The 18,948-nt window shown below is 45.9% G+C and overlaps 2 protein-coding genes across 2 annotated transcripts in view; both read left to right on the top strand.

The window, feature by feature from the left end:
* LOC115402059 (NACHT, LRR and PYD domains-containing protein 4C-like) overlaps positions 1-18,948 on the top strand; it is an 868,403-nt gene that overhangs the window by 625,410 nt on the left and 224,045 nt on the right. The gene's annotated exons all lie outside the window — the stretch shown is intronic.
* LOC115402264 (NLR family CARD domain-containing protein 3-like) overlaps positions 1-18,948 on the top strand; it is a 171,775-nt gene that overhangs the window by 3,459 nt on the left and 149,368 nt on the right. Inside the window, exons 3-4 of the mRNA XM_030110778.1 lie at positions 7,039-7,212; positions 8,088-8,261. Coding sequence (XP_029966638.1) covers positions 7,039-7,212; positions 8,088-8,261 — 348 coding nt within the window. The remainder of the gene's footprint in view (positions 1-7,038; positions 7,213-8,087; positions 8,262-18,948) is intronic.

The following is an 18,948-nucleotide window of genomic DNA, read 5'->3' as shown; positions in this document are numbered from 1 at the left end:
AAAAGCAGAGACAAAATCCTGTGGCTACCAAAAGAGACCCCCTCCGGCTCCTGGGTGCAATGGTGAAATTCTGTCCATAAAAATGATGAACAGAACCAGTGACAAAGGGCAGCCCTGCCGGAGTCCAACATGCACCAGGAACAGGTCCGACTGACTGCCGGCAATGTTGTATAAAACGTAAAGTGAAATATGAGTGAAAAGTTATGACACAAAAGAGGGGTACAGCTGTGATACGTGAAGACAAGTAATATGCTGTTGTAATATGATGACAGGGTGGTTATTTTCTTAACAAACACACATGTCGCCTACAGTAGCAGGTGGTTGAGTCTCAATTAAAAATGTTTTTGCTTTCTCAAGACATAACGGAGAAATACCAATCTGGCTTTAAATCAAACCACAGCACAGAGGCAGTACTTGTAAGGATTTTGAATGACCTGCTTTTAACAATCGACTCTGGTCAGTTTGCTATTTTAGTCCTCTGAGATCTTACAGCAGCCTTTGATACAGTCGATCATGATGTCTTATTGGCTCGGTTGGAACATTATGTTGGTATCAAAGGTACAGATCTAAATTGGTTCAAATCCTACTTGCTAGGAAGACAGTTTTCTGTGGTCATTGGTCCTTTCTCGTCAGACAAAACTCTTCTCACTTCCGGGGTGCCACAGGGCTCCGTCTTGGGCCCACTTTTGTTTTCTTTATATATGTTGCCCCTTGGATCAATTTTTAGGAAGTATCAAGTACCTTTTCATTGTTTTGCTGACGATATACAAATTTATTTGCCTATTAGGCCTGAACACAGCTGTCAGTCTCTTCAGCTGTGCCTCGCTGAAGTCAAACACTGGTTGAAATCAAACTTTCTTAATCTCAATGGAAGCAAAACAGATTTTATTGTTTTTGGTGACAGCCAGATATCTGACTCCATTTCTACCACTCTTGGGATGCCATCCTCAAACAGATGTCAATCAGTAAAAAATCTTGGAGTCACAATTGAAAACTCATTGAAGTTTTACTCATTGAAGTATCAGTTCAGTGGTGAAAACCAGCTTTTATCAACTTAGACTCCTGAGTAAAGTGAAGTCTTACCTGTCACCTGATCAGCTGGAGAGAGTCATCCATGTCCTTATTACATCCAGACTGGATTATTGTAATTCATTATATTTTGGTCTGGATGCCTCCTCCATCCGCCGGCTGCAGCTTGTACAAAACGCAGCTGCGCGCTTCATGACAGCACCAGGTGCTCGGGGCATATTACTCTGGTGCTGCAGTCCTTGCATTGGCTCCCAGTGTCTTTTAGGATTCAATTTGAAATGTTATTTCTTGTTTTTAAAGCTTTAAATGGGCTGGCCCCTGTATATTTGACTGATTTATTGTCTGTCTATGCTCCTGTAAGAGCTCTGAGGTCATGTGACCAGCTGTTTTTAGCTTGTCCTAGGTCAAGACTAAAGACCAGGGGTGATAGGGCATTTGCTGTGCCTGGGCCTAAACTGTGGAACAATCTCCCTTTGAGCATTCGCTGTGCTTCAGATGTTGAAGCTTTCAAAGCGTTTTTGAAGACCCACCTTTTTTCAGTGGCCTTTAACACAAGCTGAGCATTTATTGTGATTAGGGCTGTCACGATATCAAATTTCCTCTTGACGATTATCGAGAGGGTCGTATCCTTGCGCCTTCGGGTCGGGGATAGGTGCCTCACTGTTGTTTCGGCTTATGGGCCGAACAGCAGCGCAGAGTACCCGGCCTTCTTGGAGTCCCTGGGAGGGGTGCTAGACAGTGCTCCGACTGGGGACTCCATTGTTCTACTGGGGGACTTCAACGCCCACGTGGGCAGCGACAGTGAGACCTGGAAGGGGGTGATTGGATCGCATGGCCTCTCTGATCTGAACCCGAGTGGTGTTCTGTTATTGGACTTCTGTGCTAGTCACAGTTTGTCCATAACGAACACCATGTTCGAGCACAGGGGTGTCCATAAGTGCACTTGGCACCAGGACACCCTAGGGCGGAGGTCGATGATCTACTTTGTTGTCGTGTCATCTGACCTTCGGCCGCGTGTTTTGGACACTCGGGCGAAGAGAGGAGCAGAGCTGTCGACCGATCACCACCTGGTGGTGAGTTGGATTCGCTGGCGGAGGAGAAAACCGGACAGACTTGGCAGACCGAAACGTGTTGTGAGGGTCTGTTGGGAATGTCTGGTGGAACCCTCTGTCAGCATGGTTTTCAACTCCCACCTCCGGGAGAGCTTCTCTCATGTCCCGAGGGAGGTTGGAGACATTGAGTCCGAGTGGACCATGTTCTCCACCTCCATTGTCGAAGCAGCTGCCCGGAGCTGTGGTCGTAAGGTCTCTGGTGCCTGTCGTGGTGGCAACCCCCGAACCCGGTGGTGGACACCGGAGGTGAGGGCTGCCGTCAAGCTGAAGAAGGAGTCCTATCGAGCCTTGCTGGCTCATGGGACTCCCGAAGCAGCTGACGGGTACCGGCAGGCCAAGCAAACTGCAGCCCGAGCGGTTGTGGAGGCAAAAACTCGGGTCTGGGAGGAGTTCGGGGAGGCCATGGAGGAGGACTATCGGTCAGCCTCGAAGAAATTCTGGCAAACCGTCCGGCGCCTCAGGAGGGGAAAGCAGGTCTCCGCCAACACTGTTTACAGTGGAGGAGGGGAGTTGCTGACCTCAACTGGGGATATCACAGGACGGTGGAAGGAATACTTTGAGGACCTCCTCAATCCCGTCGCCACGTCTTCCGTGGAGGAAGCAGAGGCTGAGGTCTCAGAGGTGGACTCGTCCATCACCCAAGCTGAAGTCACCAAGGTGGTTGGTAAGCTTCTCGGTGGCAAGGCACCGGGGGTGGATGAGATTCGCCCTGAGTACCTCAAGTCTCTGGATGTGCAGGGACTGTCTTGGTTGACACGTCTCTGCAACATCGCGTGGCAGTCGGGGACAGTGCCTCTGGATTGGCAGACCGGGGTGGTGGTCCCCCTGTTTAAAAAGGGGGACCGGAGGGTGTGCTCCAACTATAGGGGGATCACACTCCTCAGCCTCCCCGGGAAAGTCTATTCCGGGGTACTGGAGAGGAGGATCCGACCGATAGTCGAACCTCGGATTCAGGAGGAACAATGCGGTTTTCGTCCTGGTCGTGGAACAGTGGACCAGCTCTATACCCTCCATAGGGTGCTCGAGGGTTCATGGGAGTTTGCCCAACCAGTCCACATGTGTTTTGTGGACTTGGAGAAGGCATTCGACCGTGTCCCTCGTGGTGTCTTGTGGGGGGTGCTCCGGGAATACGGAGTCCGGGGCCCCCTGTTAAGGGCCGTCCGTTCTTTGTATGACCGGAGTAGGAGTCTGGTCCGCATTGCCGGCAGTAAGTCGGACCTGTTCCCGGTGCATGTTGGACTCCGGCAGGGCTGCCCTTTGTCACCGGTTCTGTTCATCATTTTTATGGACAGAATTTCTAGGTGCAGCCAGGGGCCGGAGGGGGTCCGGTTCGGGGACCACAGGATTTCATCTCTGCTTTTTGCAGATGATGTTGTCCTGTTGGCTTCATCGAACCAGGACCTACAGCATGCACTGGGGCGGTTCGCAGCCGAGTGTGAAGCGACAGGAATGAGGATCAGCACCTCCAAATCCGAGGCCATGGTCCTCGACCGGAACAAGGTGGCTTGCCCTCTCCAGGTAGGTAGAGAGACCCTAGCCCAGGTGGAGGAGTTTAAGTATCTTGGGGTCTTGTTCACGAGTGGGGGACGGATGGAGCGTGAGATTGACAGGCGGATCGGTGCAGCGGCTGCCGTGATGCAGTCGTTGTATCGGTCCGTCGTGGTGAAGAAGGAGCTGAGCCGAAAGGCGAAGCTCTCGATTTACCGGTCAATCTACGTTCCCACCCTCACCTATGGTCATGAGCTTTGGGTCATGACCGAAAGGACAAGATCCCGGATACAAGCGGCCGAAATGAGCTTCCTCCGTAGGGTGGCTGGGCGCTCCCTTAGAGATAGGGTGAGGAGCTCAGTCACCAGGGAGGAGCTCAGAGTAGAGCCGCTTCTCCTCCACATCGAGAGGGGCCAGCTGAGGTGGCTCGGGCATCTGTTCAGGATGCCTCCTGGACGCCTCCCTGGGGAGGTTTTCCGGGCATGTCCCACCGGGAGGAGACCCCGGGGAAGACCCAGGACACGCTGGAGAGACTATGTCTCTCGGCTGGCCTGGGAACGCCTTGGGATCCTCCCGGAAGAGCTGGAGGAAGTGTCTGGGGACAGGGAAGTCTGGGCATCCCTGCTGAGACCGCTGCCCCCGCGACCCGGCCCCGGATAAGCGGCTGAAGATGGATGGATGGATGGATTATCGTGGGCAAAAAATATCACGATAACGATATTATCACGATATCAGCAAAAATTTAACTAATAATGGAACAAACATTTAGATTCATCTTTAATTTTATTTTTGTTTGTTTTCTCTCTTTTCCCAGATGAATTACATTCAGAATACCCATCAAATGAGGTGTTGAAACAATATGAGAACAGTGACTGTACAACTGCACACAAAACGTGTAGTTACACTCAACTAATTAAAATCTGATGAACTGATTAACAGAGGATCCACAGCAGAGGCATAATTTACGTAGGGTTGGTGGGTTCTGAAAACCCTCGGGTCCTCTTGGGGTGAAATCCTGTCCCACCACCACACTGCCGAGAACTTTTGTTTGTTTGTTTGTTTGTTTGTTTAAATCGGAGGCGGAATGAGCAGCAACTGCTTCTCTCCAGCCAGAGGCGCCGCTACTGGCTAGGGCCCCGAGCTGAAGGGGGTCCCGAGGAACGGCTGACATCAGTCAATTTCAATGACAGATTTAAGGCGCTACACTAGACGCTGCAACGACAACGTGTCGAAAATCCCCCGCATGGGGCCCTTTTCTGAGTACTCACCGGTTAGTTGCTCGAAGGGGGCCGGCGGAGAAGATGGCGGATACCTACCTAATGGGGCCCCACTCCTACCCGGCTTGCATCAGCGTGCAGTCAGTGTTGCTAAACACACTTTTTTCGGGTTAGGATAGAGCGTCTCGCTGTCGTTGTCGGCCACCGCCGACATGTTTAGTTCACTCGAGACGCTCGCTAACTGGGAGCCACGCTAGCTAGGAGCTGTGCCGCTACCGCTGCTCTGCTGTGTTTACATTTGAGGAGAGGGGGAGAGGTGGGGTTGCTGCAAGAGGGAGACGAAGCAGGGCGGAAGAACAGGAGCGGATTTTGAAAATACACGTTTCAAGCGGGACTAGATCCTCTTTACGATATTATCATGTGCACATTTTGAGCACGATATTGAAATTTCATTTTTTATTACCACGATTATCTTCAATACCGGTTTACCGCGACAGCCCTAATTGTGATCCGTATGTCTTCCCGTGTATCTGTTATAATTGTATGTCACTGTATTGTACAACACTTTGGGCAGTGGAAACTGTATTTTAAATGTGCTTTAGAAATAAACTTGACCTTGACCTTGAGAAGCAAAAAAACAATAAGCAACCCAAAAAAAAAGGATGTTTGTATACAGTCATGCATCCTAAAAACCGACTTACTCCCACAGTGGTTTGGCAGCACTTTTTGATTTCTGGAACCGCTGCTCAATTTCAGCCCAGAACCTAATGAGCATCCTTGTTTGCTCAGGAGTACCTGCAATGATAGATCACGGAAATGTCAGTGAATCTTGTTCAGTGAACTTGTAATTATAAATACCCAGATTATTCAAATAGCTGTTTTCGTGCTCTGACTCCCTGATGTGGCTATAATCATATAACGTTTTCACAATTGTCTGGTTGATATGCAACACTGTTGTGAAGGAATTATTCGTTCACAACCCACGTTTCATTCTTCATCAATCATATTGTCCCAGTGGTGCTCAGTAGCGTTAACGTTACAGTCCGTGAAACTGCATAACGCTCCAGTAATGTTTACTTTACTAGCGGAGCACAAATGGCATACTTCCGGGTGTCTTATACGCTCAAAGCAGAAAAGCAGGTTACAGCAATATCAATAAAACATGTCATGGTTGTGCAGAAATTAAAACAAGTTAATTGTTAATGTTACGTTAGAGACATGAGCAGATGCACGTTACACAACTAGCTGTCACGTAACATTGGAGCGACCTTAAAATAGTGTTTTGTTTTGGGTTTTTCTTCAGCAGTCCATCGATTTATCGATGATGACGAGCTCTGTCGATCTCGAGAGAGATCATGGACAAGCCAGGGCGAAGTTTATGGAGGAACTGAGATGCCCAGTCAACAGATCCCCCTTCTCAGCCTCGCTGGTAGTGTCCAACGGAAGGGACAGGCTCTTACACTTGGTACCAGCTTGGCCACAGGCGTTGCCGGAAGGTGCCGCAATGCGGGAACCAACCGCCTTTTGCGCTCCGCTTCAGACTTTTTCTGTAGGAGGAGAGTCTCCCTTAGCCTTTGTCACTCCCATGACAACCACAAGGCAGTGGTGCTGTTTTACCCATAGTTGGGCGGGTGGCGACATGCAGACAAGGTGGGAGACAGGAGTCGAACCAACAACCTCCCGATTGTAAGATGACTGCGCTCCCCACTAATCCACAGCCGTCCCCAATAGCGGTTTTAATATATTTTTTTTTTAACAAAAAATACTCACATTTGTAGATTTCTTTGGCTGACGCGGATGTTTTCTTCGCCATTTTGCTGGCATTTCCCAGGGCATTGTGAGAAATTTCACATCGCCCTCGTTTTCTAGTGTGCCCCTGGAAAATCTCAGTTTCAAGGGCCAGATAGCACTTCGCTCTCCCCCTCGGTCTGAAAGGGTATGAAGTAGAATTAGGACACCCCGACCACTTCACGTGAACGTGCAAAACGAAGGGTTAGGGCCAAGGGCCAGGGCTGAGGGGAGAATTGGAATTCACCCTTTCTGTCAGACTCGGCAGGAACCGGACTAAAGACCTGCAGCCCGGTGCAGCGGGACAGGTTGTGGTGTTTCTACAGGAGAGCAGGTCTGATGTCAGATAGTCCAACAAAGTGTCGTCTCACATCACGTCCTGTCCTCTCTGGATCTCATTACAGGCTTTCTGACTGTGGACTCTCTGATCCTCACTATGAAGTGATCTCCTCAGCTCTGACCTCTGACCCCTCCCATCTGAAACTTCTGGACCTGAGTAACAACATCCTGAAGGATTCATCAATGAAGATTCTGTGTTCTGGACTGGAGAGTCCAAACTGTAAACTGGAGACTCTGAGGTCAGTTCACTGTCTGAAGTTAGAACCTGTTGGAGTTTGTTTTATTGAGATCCCCATTAGCTACTGTTAAAACAGTTGCTATTCTTCCATCTAAACTTCATCAAAAACATTTCTGCACCAACACTTAGCATCATATCAACAACAGGATGTACAGACAACATTCATACCGATAATACAATAACGCGACTTTCAGTCAAAGGACTGAGAGGAGATTAGGAGGATTCCAGATTTTGGAGGGATGGAGAGTGGACTGAGCTCTGCAGCATGTTGATGAGAGCTCTTCTCCTCCTGGAGGCTTCAGCTGTTTGGACTTCACATTTCTAAACTCTTCCAGTCTGAACCTTCTTGAGCACTCATCACTTCAACATCAATCTTTGTTGTTCAATCTCACTTCTTTCTCTCTTTATTCAGGTTGATGGACTGCAGGTTGTCAGAGATCAACTGTTCTTCTCTGGCCTCAGCTCTGAAGTCCAACCCCTCCCTCCAGAACCATCTGGAACATCTAGACCTGAGTAGGAACCCTGATCTTCAGGATTCAGGAGTTGAGCAGCTGTGTGGTTTTCTGCAGAGTCCACTCTGTGGTCTGCAGACTCTGAGGTCAGTTGACTGTCTGTTCCTGTTGTAGAAGGAGAAATGTTTGTCAGCAGCTGTGATCTGAGACTCTGATCCTGCAGTGAGAGAGTGGACTGAGCTCAGCAGCAGCTGACTGATGTGTGTGGACATGAGGAGGTGTGTGTTTGTTGTGTGTGATGAAGATCCACAACAACAGAACAGCTGATTGATCAGGACTCAGTAATGTGGAGCTGATCGTTTCTCCGTTAATACATCTGATTGGTTCCTCCTCATTAATTCTGCTGCTTTCTCTCTTTATTCAGGTTGAGGGGCTGCAGTTTGTCAGAGATCAGCTGCTCTTCTCTGGCCTCAGCTCTGAAGTCCAACCCCTCCCACCTGAAGGAGCTCGACCTGGATTACAACCAGCTGCAGGCTCCAGATGTGCAGCAGCTGGTTGATCTTCAGCAGAGTCCAGACTGCAGCCTGCAGACTCTGAGGTCAGTAGATGGTTGGAGTGAGTCCATGCTGCTCTCAGCAGGTTTGGACTAAACACAGTCAGTGTGAGAACAAAGATCCAGTGTGTAGAAAAGGCCACAAAGTTTGTTTATAGTTTATATATGTTGAGAAGGGATGTATTTAGTTGTCACGGGGTTATATGTCACGCCGTCTGGCCGCCACGCCCCCCTCTACACCTGTAGCTCAGTGCCGTCACGACGGAGCAGCAGCAGTGCACGGGGTGAGGGATCGATATAGATTGTGCGCGTCAATGACAAGTAAGTTCACCTGTCACTGATTCTCCACCGTCGGCTCATGATGTCAGCTGTTGCATGTTATGTTGGGTTTTCGGTTTAATACCTGGCGAGTCGGCGTCTCTGTCAGGAAGTCGGGTTGGCGCTGGGCGTATCGCGGCTCCGGTGGGGAAGTTGGGTTAGCGCTGGGCATGTTGTGGCTAGCTATTAGCACGGCGCGGACGGGCTGCCGTTCCCTGCCGTCTGCTAGTCTGCTACTGACGGTGGTCCGGTCACAAGCTCACGTGTCGCACAGCTGGGAGAACCCGGGCATGACCGCTTCCCCATTATTACTTGTGTCGAGTTATTCACCATCGCCGTAGATGACGAGCAAGCTACGGGCTAACGGTGGTCTGTGACTTCCGGTGCCCTTCACAATAAACCACAGTGCCTGGGTAATCATGAGCGCCGGTTTATTTTGGCATGATTACATTTCCTGTGGTGCTGTAGAAGTGGTAACTTGATGTTTATTCTGGACTGCAGTTACCTTCACGTCAGTTTATTGATTGATTGATTGTTTCTTTCCTTTGTTTAGGAAACCACACACACACACATACACCCATGCTCTCACAATACAGTTTGTATGATGAACTGTGAACTGTGGAATTGTGAGTAAAGCCCATTATTCACCTGCAACCTGCCTCCCTCCTCATTACTCCTCACCTGAAGTGGCCACAAGTGGTGTTCTGGCCGACACGACGGACATGAACAGAAGATAATTCCTGATTCAGAACTAGTCCTAATCCCAACTGAGATTCCTCCGCTACACAGTGTTTGACTCTCAGTGAGGCTGTGAGAGGAGAACGCTGAGCAGCTTCAGGATTGGACAGCAGAGGACACACAGCCAGCCAATCAGAGGAGCCACAGGCTTGTTGTGTTGGTCTGACAGTGGTGGTCCTTCATGAGCTCTGAGCTGCTGACTGCTGCTCTGAACAGGACTGAAGTCCTCACTGCTTCAGAGACTCTGATCATCTCCTCTCATCTCTCTGCAGGTGGAGCTACTGGGAGCAGAGCTTCATCCAGAGGACCCACCAGAAGCTCTGAGTGTCAGTGGTGTAGTGTGAAGAGCTGTGAGTCCAGCATTGAACCAGGGTTCCTCAGGATGTGACAAAGAATCATCAATGTGTGTTCTCCTCCTCCTCCTCCTCCTCCTCCTCCTCCTCCCTGTTTGAGACATTCCTCTTTCTAATCAGTCTCATCATCTTGTGGGTTCTAAAGAACTGATGTGGGCTGAAAATGTAAAATCAATTTGTAAACTGAAGTCTGTCAGGAAATTCCTTGTTATCAGTCTTTTCATGTGATCTGTAATCCATTTCTCTCTGAGCTCAGTCAATACTGAACAGTTTTCAGTAGCTTGAATTTAAGTGAGCATAAAGAAGAATGAACTAATCTTCTCTGCTCCTTCATCTCATGTCATCATATTCTGTCAATATTGAAAACCAGCAGCAAACAACAGAAACCCCAGAGGAGAACCAGCAGACAACTCCCAGACAGCAGCAGAGTGAGCGGCCTGCAGCCTCTCTGGCTCTTCACACTGCTGCTTCATATCAGATCCTCTTTGTGCTTCTTTGTGTTTTGATGGTGACTCGGATCTAAAGCATAGTGAATGTGGTGTGTGAGTTACATTCTTCTGATTCTAGATCTAGATTGTTCCATAACTGGACTCCTTGTACTGAACTGCAACGTTCCCTCACTGTGGTTCTAGATTTAGGTTTGGTGAAGATCCCTGTTCCTTCAAGTTGTAGTTACTTTCTCTTTTTTTTTTCTAAATCTGCTCTGAATATCTATGGCTGAAAAGTTCTTTGTACTTTATACATAATTCGCAGAATATTGTAATCCACCATGTCATGAAATTTCAATGATTTTAACAAAAACAATATTCGTAATTCAAGAAACTTGCTTAAAACAATCAATAATTCAAGTGATTTCAATAGAAAGACAAAACCGCAACATTAACCCCCCCCCCCCCCTTTTTTTCTTATTCTGCTGAAAAAGGACTGGGAAGAAGAGAACTTGTTTAATCCCAGTCCAAAGTCCTCATCAGTCACTTGATGGTGAATTTTCAAACGCTTCCTGTCATCAAGTCAAAGACAGCGAGAACCAGAGAGTAACGGGCTCAACAGCAAGTGTTGAATAATGCACCTCGATGCCCGCGTTATTCAGGACTCGCCGCCCACAAAGGAGATAAATGACGTGACTATAGCTGACGTTGGAATCACGAGCGCCGTGTGGCCTTCCACACCTCAACATAAGACAACCATATCATGAAGCTCCAAATAGAGTCCCTTGAGAGAAGAGTGGAGCAATATCGAACTCCTCTTCAACGTTTCCCCCCCCACAGGAAGCAGTTCCCACTGGACCTAACAATACCCCAAGCCATACTGAGTGGTGCACCACTGCTTGTGTCCCTCTGTTTGGTCGTTACAGTCACACGGTTAGTATTAATCATTTATTAGTGCGTGAACCACGTTATTAATCTTTTTGAGTGAATACTTTTAGTATATTCATACGTGTGCTGAAACCAAGTGAAACTAATATTTGTGACTCCGGAAGGGCAAACAGGTTTTTAAAGCAATGAGAGAACGTTGTGGAAACGCTGTGGAGCTGTCAGACAGCTGTCAGGCCACTTTCTTTGGCGTCTTACTGGAACCTGTCGGGATCAATTGGAAATCAGATCGTTGTTTCTTCATGGGACTCAAATAAATCACGCTTTACTGAAAACAAGTGCGTTGTTGCATCTTTTGAGCGTTACACAGCCATCGGAGTGGTATCCGAGAAGCGATGGGAGGAAACAGCTGGTCAGCCACGTCCAGCCAGGGTCAACATCCCCCCCCAGCAGCCAGAACTGTGCTCCTTTAACAGGCACCATACAACCACAGCTGTTCCCAATCTGTACCGTGAACACTGTTGACAAAACAACTGAACATCTAAAAAATGGTAAAAAGCTGTACAATGGCTCATGAAGCGGGTGAAATTTCTTCAACAGATGAACTTTGTGAGCGTGTGTGTGTGTGTGAGAGAGAGAGAGAGACGGAGGGAGGGAAGAAATATTCGGTAACGCTTCCTTTTACAGTACGGTAATTACCATGTATTAACAGGGTAATTGCAAGGTAAGTACCATGTAATAAGGAGAAGTTACTGTAAAATTACCATGTAATTACAGGGTAACTATGTTGCTAATTACCTAGTACTTTTAGAGTAATTACCAAGCCAATTCCAGGCAAATACCAAGTAACTGCCTGGCAGTAAGTATTAATTACTGGGTAATTATAATGTATATAGCAACTATGTCGGTAATTGCCAAGTACTTACTAAGTAATTGCTAAGTAATTACCGTGTAATCATTGGGAAATGTAGACTTTTTACTAGGTATTACTAGGTACTGCTAGGTGTGTTTGCTATGCATTTCCCTAGTAGTCAAGTGTTTTTTACTACTTACCTGGTAACTTCTTAGTATTTCCCAGTAACTACAACATTTACCTGGTAATTACGGTTGAACTGTAGACTACTGCAAAAGGAAGTGAGGCCTGTTTCCACACTATTACCTGGTAACTACTTATTCGTTACCCAGGAACTGCAAAAATACCTACCTCGAAATTACATAGTTATTAAAGTGGATTTGTACTGTAAAAGGAAGTGAGGTCTGTTTCCATGTTATTACATGGTAATTGCTTATTTGTTACCTAGTAAATAGAAAAATATTTACCTGGAAATTACATAGTTATTAAAGTGGATTTGTACTGTAAAAGGAAGTGAGATCTGTTTCCATGTTATTACATGGTAATTACTCATTTATTACCCAGTAAATAGAAAAATATTTACCTGGAAATTACATAGTTATTAAAGTGGATTTGTACTGTAAAAGGAAGTGAGGTCTGTTTCCATGTTATTACCTGGTAATTACTCAGTATTTAGCCTGTTACTCGGAAACTTTCACATTACCCCACAAACTTGCACCAAAAATGCAGCAAACCCCATCAGTGTCTGCGATACAGTCTCTGAACAGCACACTGTATCTGTCAGGAGATCAGAGTTTCCATCAAAAACCACCATCACCAGCCATCACATTACATGAAGATGAACGCATTATTATTACACTTCCTCACTCCAAACACCTCACTGTGACAGACATGCAAAAACAAGAGAGCTGCCAAAGATAAACATTTTAATCAAATGGAGTTCAACTTCTTATAAAACAATTTACAAAACAGTGCACATTTTTAGCAGTCAGGCACCCTTTTTTTTAAGAAACAGAACAGATTTCTTTTGCAAAAAACAAAATACAAAAAACATTGATAAACAATCACTATAAATCAACATTAATAAGTACACTGCTCCAGTCTTGTGAATTCACATCATCATGTGTTTTCTGCAGACCCGTCTGGTCTACAGGAACCCTTGATCTCCATCATCTCGAATACCAAGGGCCGTCGTCCCCAGGTGTTGTCACGTCGTCCACGTCCAGACTTGTACCTCCCTCAGCGTGATGGAAACGAGGACAGCACAACTGTTCCTTCTTAATGCTCAGGGTTTATTCACTTTAACACCCAAACCCCAAACGTGAGAACTGAAAACATACAAATATACATATTAATAAAGAGAAACTTACACAATAAACAAATATACACATTGCACAAAACACAAATATCTTTAAACCTTCAAATATACACATGAAACCGACATTACAACCGAAATATCCACCCAAGCCTGGACATGAGACCACAGCCACCCAGCACCAGCTGCAGAGCTCCACACTACCACCACTGGAATGATCAATAAAACACCAAGAAAAAAGGAAATATACACACCTCACTGGCTGCTTCACATTGTAAAGGAGGTAAGCCGTTTGTTTTTGCTCTTTTCACGGAGTTTTTTGTTCTTATTTTCTCTCTCCGCGTTTATTTGTGCATCACTTAACGTGGTCCTACCCGGAACGTTCCGCCGTAAACACGCTTTCTCTCAATAGAGTAGGAACCGAAATTTAATTAAATATAAATATCACCATATCACCAAGTGTCTGCAGACGTTCTGCCATAAATAAGCTTTCTCTCATTCGAGGTAGAACCGAAATTTAATTAAATATAAATATCACCGAGTGGCGGAAATAACCCTCTGCAGACGTTCCGGGTAGGACCACATTAAGTGGTGCACACAAACGTGGAGAGAAAAAAAACGCTCCAAACAGTATGAAAAAGAGCAAAAACAAACGGCTTACAATGTGAAGCAGCCAGTGAGGTGTGTATATTTCCTTTTTCTTGGTGTTTCATTGATCATTATCGCGGTGGTAGTGTGGAGCTCTGCAGCTGGTGCTGGGTGGCTGTGGTCTCATGTCCAGGCTTGGGTGGATATTTCGGTTGTAATGTCGGTTTCATGTGTATATTTGAAGGTTTAAAGATATTTGTGTTTTGTGCAATGTGTATATTTGTTTATTGTGTAAGTTTCTGTTTATTAATATGTATATTTGTATGTTTTCAGCTCTCACGTTTGGGGTTTGGGTGTTAAAGTGAATAAACCCTGAGCATTAAGAAGGAACAGTTGTGCTGTCCTCGTCTTCATCACGCTGAGGGAGGTACAAGTCTGGACGTGGACGACGTGACAACACCTGGCGACGGCGGCCCTTGGTATTCGGGATGATGGAGATCAAGGGTTCCTGTAGACCAGACGGGTCTGCAGAAAACACATGATGATGTGAATTCACAAGACTGGAGCAGTTTGCTTATTAATGTTGATTTATAGGGATTGTTTATCAATGTTTTTTGTATTTTGTTTTTTGCAAAAGAAATCTGTTCTGTTTCTTAAAAAAAAAAAGGTGCCTGACTGCTAAAAATGTGCACTGTTTTGTAAATTGTTTTATAAGAAGTTGAACTCCATTTGATTAAAATGTTTATCTTTGGCAGCTCTCTTGTTTTTGCATGTCTGTCACAGTGAGGTGTTTGGAGTGAGGAAGTGTAATAATAATGCGTTCATCTTCATGTAATGTGATGGCTGGTGATGGTGGTTTTTGATGGAAACTCTGATCTCCTGACAGATACAGTGTGCTGTTCAGAGACTGTATCACAGACACTGATGGGGTTTGCTGCATTTTTGGTGCAAGTGTGTGGGGTAATGTGAAGGTTTCCGAGTAACAGGCTAAATACTGAGTAATTACCAGGTAATAACATGGAAACAGACCTCACTTCCTTTTACAGTACAAATCCACTTTAATAACTATGTAATTTCCAGGTAAATATTTTTCTATTTACTAGGTAACAAATAAGCAATTACCATGTAATAACATGGAAACAGACCTCACTTCCTTTTACAGTACAAATCCACTTTAATAACTATGTAATTCCGAGGTAGGTATTTTTGCAGTTCCTGGGTAACAAATAAGTAGTTACCAGGTAATAGTGTGGAAACAGGCCTCACTTCCTTTTGCAGTAGTCTACAGTTCAACCGTAATTACAGGTAAATGTTGTAGTTACTGGGAAGTTACCAGGTAAGTAGTAAAAAACACTTGACTACTAGGGAAATGCATAGCAAACACACCTAGCAGTACCAAGTAATACCTAGTAAAAAGTCTACATTTCCCAATGATTACACGGTAATTACTTAGCAATTACTTAGTAAGTACTTGGCAATTATCGACATAGTTGCTATATACATTATAATTGCCCAGTAATTAATACTTACTACCAGGTAGTTACTTGGTATTTGCCTGGAATTGGCTTGATAATTACTCTAAAAGTACTAGGTAACTAGCAACATAGTTACCCTGTAATTACATGGTAATTTTACAGTAACTTCACCTTATTACATGGTACTTACCTTGCAATTACCACGTTAATACATGGTAATTACCGTACTGTAAAAGGAAGCGTTACCAAATATTCTTATGTGAACATGTGTGGAGGGGGCAGTGTGTTTAGTTAAGTGTGAATGTTTCAGCACCATGGGCAGTAACATATTCTGTCTCTCCGCTCGTGTGTGTGTGTGTGTGTGTGTGTGTTTGTAACTATGTGTTTGTATAGCTGTGTTTTTCATGCTGTGTCTGCATGCGTTTCAGCTGATGCTCATGGAAATCCTGGTGTGGAGCTGAGCTGCAGGCCACGCCCCCACTGTGTGAGGTCTGGGTGTGTCTCTCTGCCTGAAGGCAGCAGGTGGAAGCAGTCTGCTAGTTCAGGGAGTTGGAGGCACTCAGCTCAGAAGCTGAGGGAGCAGTGTGTGCATGCTGGTAGGAGAAAGAGCTCAGAAAGTAAAGCTTGTTCCTAACAAGAGAGAGGAGCCGCTGAGCTTTCAGTTCTTTTAGGCCAGTGATTGTCAAATGGCGGCCTGTGGGCCGAATCCGGGCCCCCGAACCGTCCAATCTGGCCCGCGATTCATGTGCCCAAAAAAAACATGGACCAACGCCAAATCTAATTGCCGACCCCTGTCTTAGGCCGTAAGGTGAAAGCCGTATCGTTTCATCCCATTCTGACATATGGGGCACTGCAATCTTTTCACTCATTTAAAAAGATGCACTGATTCTGAGCAAGATATTAAAAGTTCTCTGTTTGTAATTCCGCAGTTTTTTTAAATCAGTGTTGGGAGTCGGTCAGATTTTGGCATAGCGGTATTGTTGTGATGCGTGCTGCGGTCTGAGTCATGTGTCACCTGCTGGTCCAATAGGAGAGCACAAAATATTCAAGATGGCTGCGACCAGGCTGCGATCTTCCAGCAGCTCAGAGGATGAAAACACAACGAAAACTTTTAAAAAGTCATCAAAAATTTGCTGTATGCACCTGATATCTGAGAAAAAAGAACAAAGACAGAATTTTTCAGCAACACGATGGGAAACATTCAGACACTGCACCAAACGATAGCTTTGTTTGATTCTGTCTTTATCCTTTGGAGAGACCAGAACCTCTATTTTCTGTGAGGCCGAATTGTGCACTTTATTCATCTGAATTGTTTTTTGTTTTTTTTTTGCGCGTTTTTGCCTGACGATGACCGACTCCCATCAAAACGTTACACGTAAAAACACGCATTTAAGGATTATTTCCTTTTTGTCATTCAGCACTTTCTTTTTGTTTTCTCGGTTTTATTTCTGCTAATTCGGCGTAGGTGATGTGGGAGGAAAGTGAGGGATGGACGGTGGTTTACCGCGACGTGCACCGCGGCCGTGCGCGCTTCCAGGACGCCTAGCAGGAGCACGGTAGAAACTTCCCAGGGTCCGGAGGGGAGCACGGGGGGAGAGAGCTTCATCCTGGGAAGGACCGGCTGGGGGCAGGATGATCATGACAGAGTTTGTGTTCAGCACTTATTGGGACTCATACCTTCTCAGGCTGTGACTGTACTGGTGCTTTTCATGGCGAGGGGAAAAAGAGACGTTTTCTGTAGCTTGTGAGAAAGCAGGATACCTCACTGCATTTTCAAATCTAGGTAGAAGTTTTAACCTGGACCAGTTCATCTTTGAAGTACTTTGCAAATATGTGTGCCACCTGTATGGCCAGTCATCTGCTGAAAATGTGAACGATGCAAGATACAGAGCGTTCTGCATGCCATCATCAGCTTTACCAGAACTATCAATGCCTCCAACACGTGATGCTCGACACCAACACTGCAAAAGGTCAAACTCCCAAGCAGCAATAATGAGACATTGTCTGAAAGGTGTTATGTTTGCAGCCTCACCCATTGGCAGAGGACGGCACATTGAAGATGGGGGTTAACAGTGACCTGGATGACTAAAAGTGTGAATGTATGAATGTCAATTTGTGAGAGATCTTGTGTTGCTAAAGTGGATGTTGATGAATAAAACAAGTTTTCTACAACAAATTTTCTAGCCACTTTTTCATGGCTCACCTTATGGCCTATCTGATATGTTTGCAACTTTCCTGGGCTTGCTGTGAACTGTGGACTGGTGATGTGATGAGATGTCATGCAGTCATTACAATGTGGGGAAAATGTACAGACAAGAATGTGGTGCATTTCAGGAAAGTTCGTTTAAAGTTTAAAACTACTTTCTGGTTTTTGTGAGTTCACTTTAATTAAAAGCTGATAAAGGCTGTCAAGAAGGAAAAATCCTGATTTAACAGTGTGTCTGTGTGTGTGTGTGTGTGTGTGTGTGTGTGTGTGTGTGTGTTCGTGCGTGCATGCATGCGTGCGTGCGTGCGTGTGTGTGGGCGTGCGCCTGCACACGTATGCAAGTGTATGTTCATATGAATGTCTGTTTGTGGGGGGGTAATGTGTTCAGCAAACGTTTCTCGGTGTTTTTTCGGCGCCATTAAGTTGACGTTCTCTCTTTAAAACTAACACGTGTCACGACGGCCTCAACCAGCTCACCTTCCCTATTAGTGGGTGAATTCTGTTTCACAATGGCCCAGTTTACATGGGTGTTTTTTCATTCTGATTGAAAACAATCGTGTTAAACGCACGTGTATACATGGACGGCATACAAAGTGATCCACGATGAATCCTCGTTTCCCAGGGCCCCGGGTGAAGCAGACTGTACACCGTCCTGTGACAAGCGCACAAAGTCTCTCACGGAACTGTCAGGTCTTTAGCTTTGCAGCAGCAGTCCTCAGTGCCGAGCAATGTGATTTTATCTGCTGGATTTCTGCTCACATAATGTTCCGATACGCTGCTCGAGGAGCAAGCGCTCGCCGGCCAGAGCACCGCCCGCCTCGCGGTACATCCCGGTCTGTGCACTGAGGCTCTTCTCCGCTTGCCGATGTTTCAAATGAACTGGTTACCGTGTTAACTTGTGACCAAGAGATGTTGAAAACCAAACTGAAACTTGTAGTTGTTCGAGTACATTCATAAGTTCAGAGTCTTTTGTGAGTCTTATTTTAACATCTGCTGTTTCCAGCATGTCTTTACACTGAATTCCGTCACTCGTTAACATGGAAACCAGTTAATCCATAACACCAGCTGGTCTGCCTCAGAGCTCTTTGAACAACTTGCTGTTGTGCGATTTGTGGCCATCTCTCCACTCTAGTGTTTGTTCTCTCTGGGTTTTTATTAAAAAAGTCTCAACCACCGTCACATTCTTCTGCTTGTTTTTTGACTTTACAGCGGACGTATATCACGTCACTACGTACGAGGGAACGCATGCGCGAAACGAATAACCCCCCCGGTGCTGTCAAGCACTGCATATATGAGACATGGAGCGGATTAACGATCAGCATAGACTACCTCGTGCAATCGGATGCAAAATATAATCTACTCCAAGTGAAGCAGATCGACTCAGTTTTTATATGAACCATTTACAATCCGCTTCACCTGAAAATTCGATCATACAGGGCCCATGTAAACCTGGCCTATGAAGGCTTGGCCACCACAAGCCAGTTATTCCTGTGGTAACTTTTCTGACACTTCCTGCTTTGAAGCCAAAAAGTCAGAAGGGTCGTGAGGCCCCGCTTTCTGAGGCCTCGCATAC

The sequence above is a fragment of the Salarias fasciatus genome, chromosome 15, assembly GCF_902148845.1.
Source record: "Salarias fasciatus chromosome 15, fSalaFa1.1, whole genome shotgun sequence".
Lineage (NCBI taxonomy): Eukaryota > Metazoa > Chordata > Actinopteri > Blenniiformes > Blenniidae > Salarias > Salarias fasciatus.
This window is presented reverse-complemented; position numbering and strand designations above follow the sequence as displayed.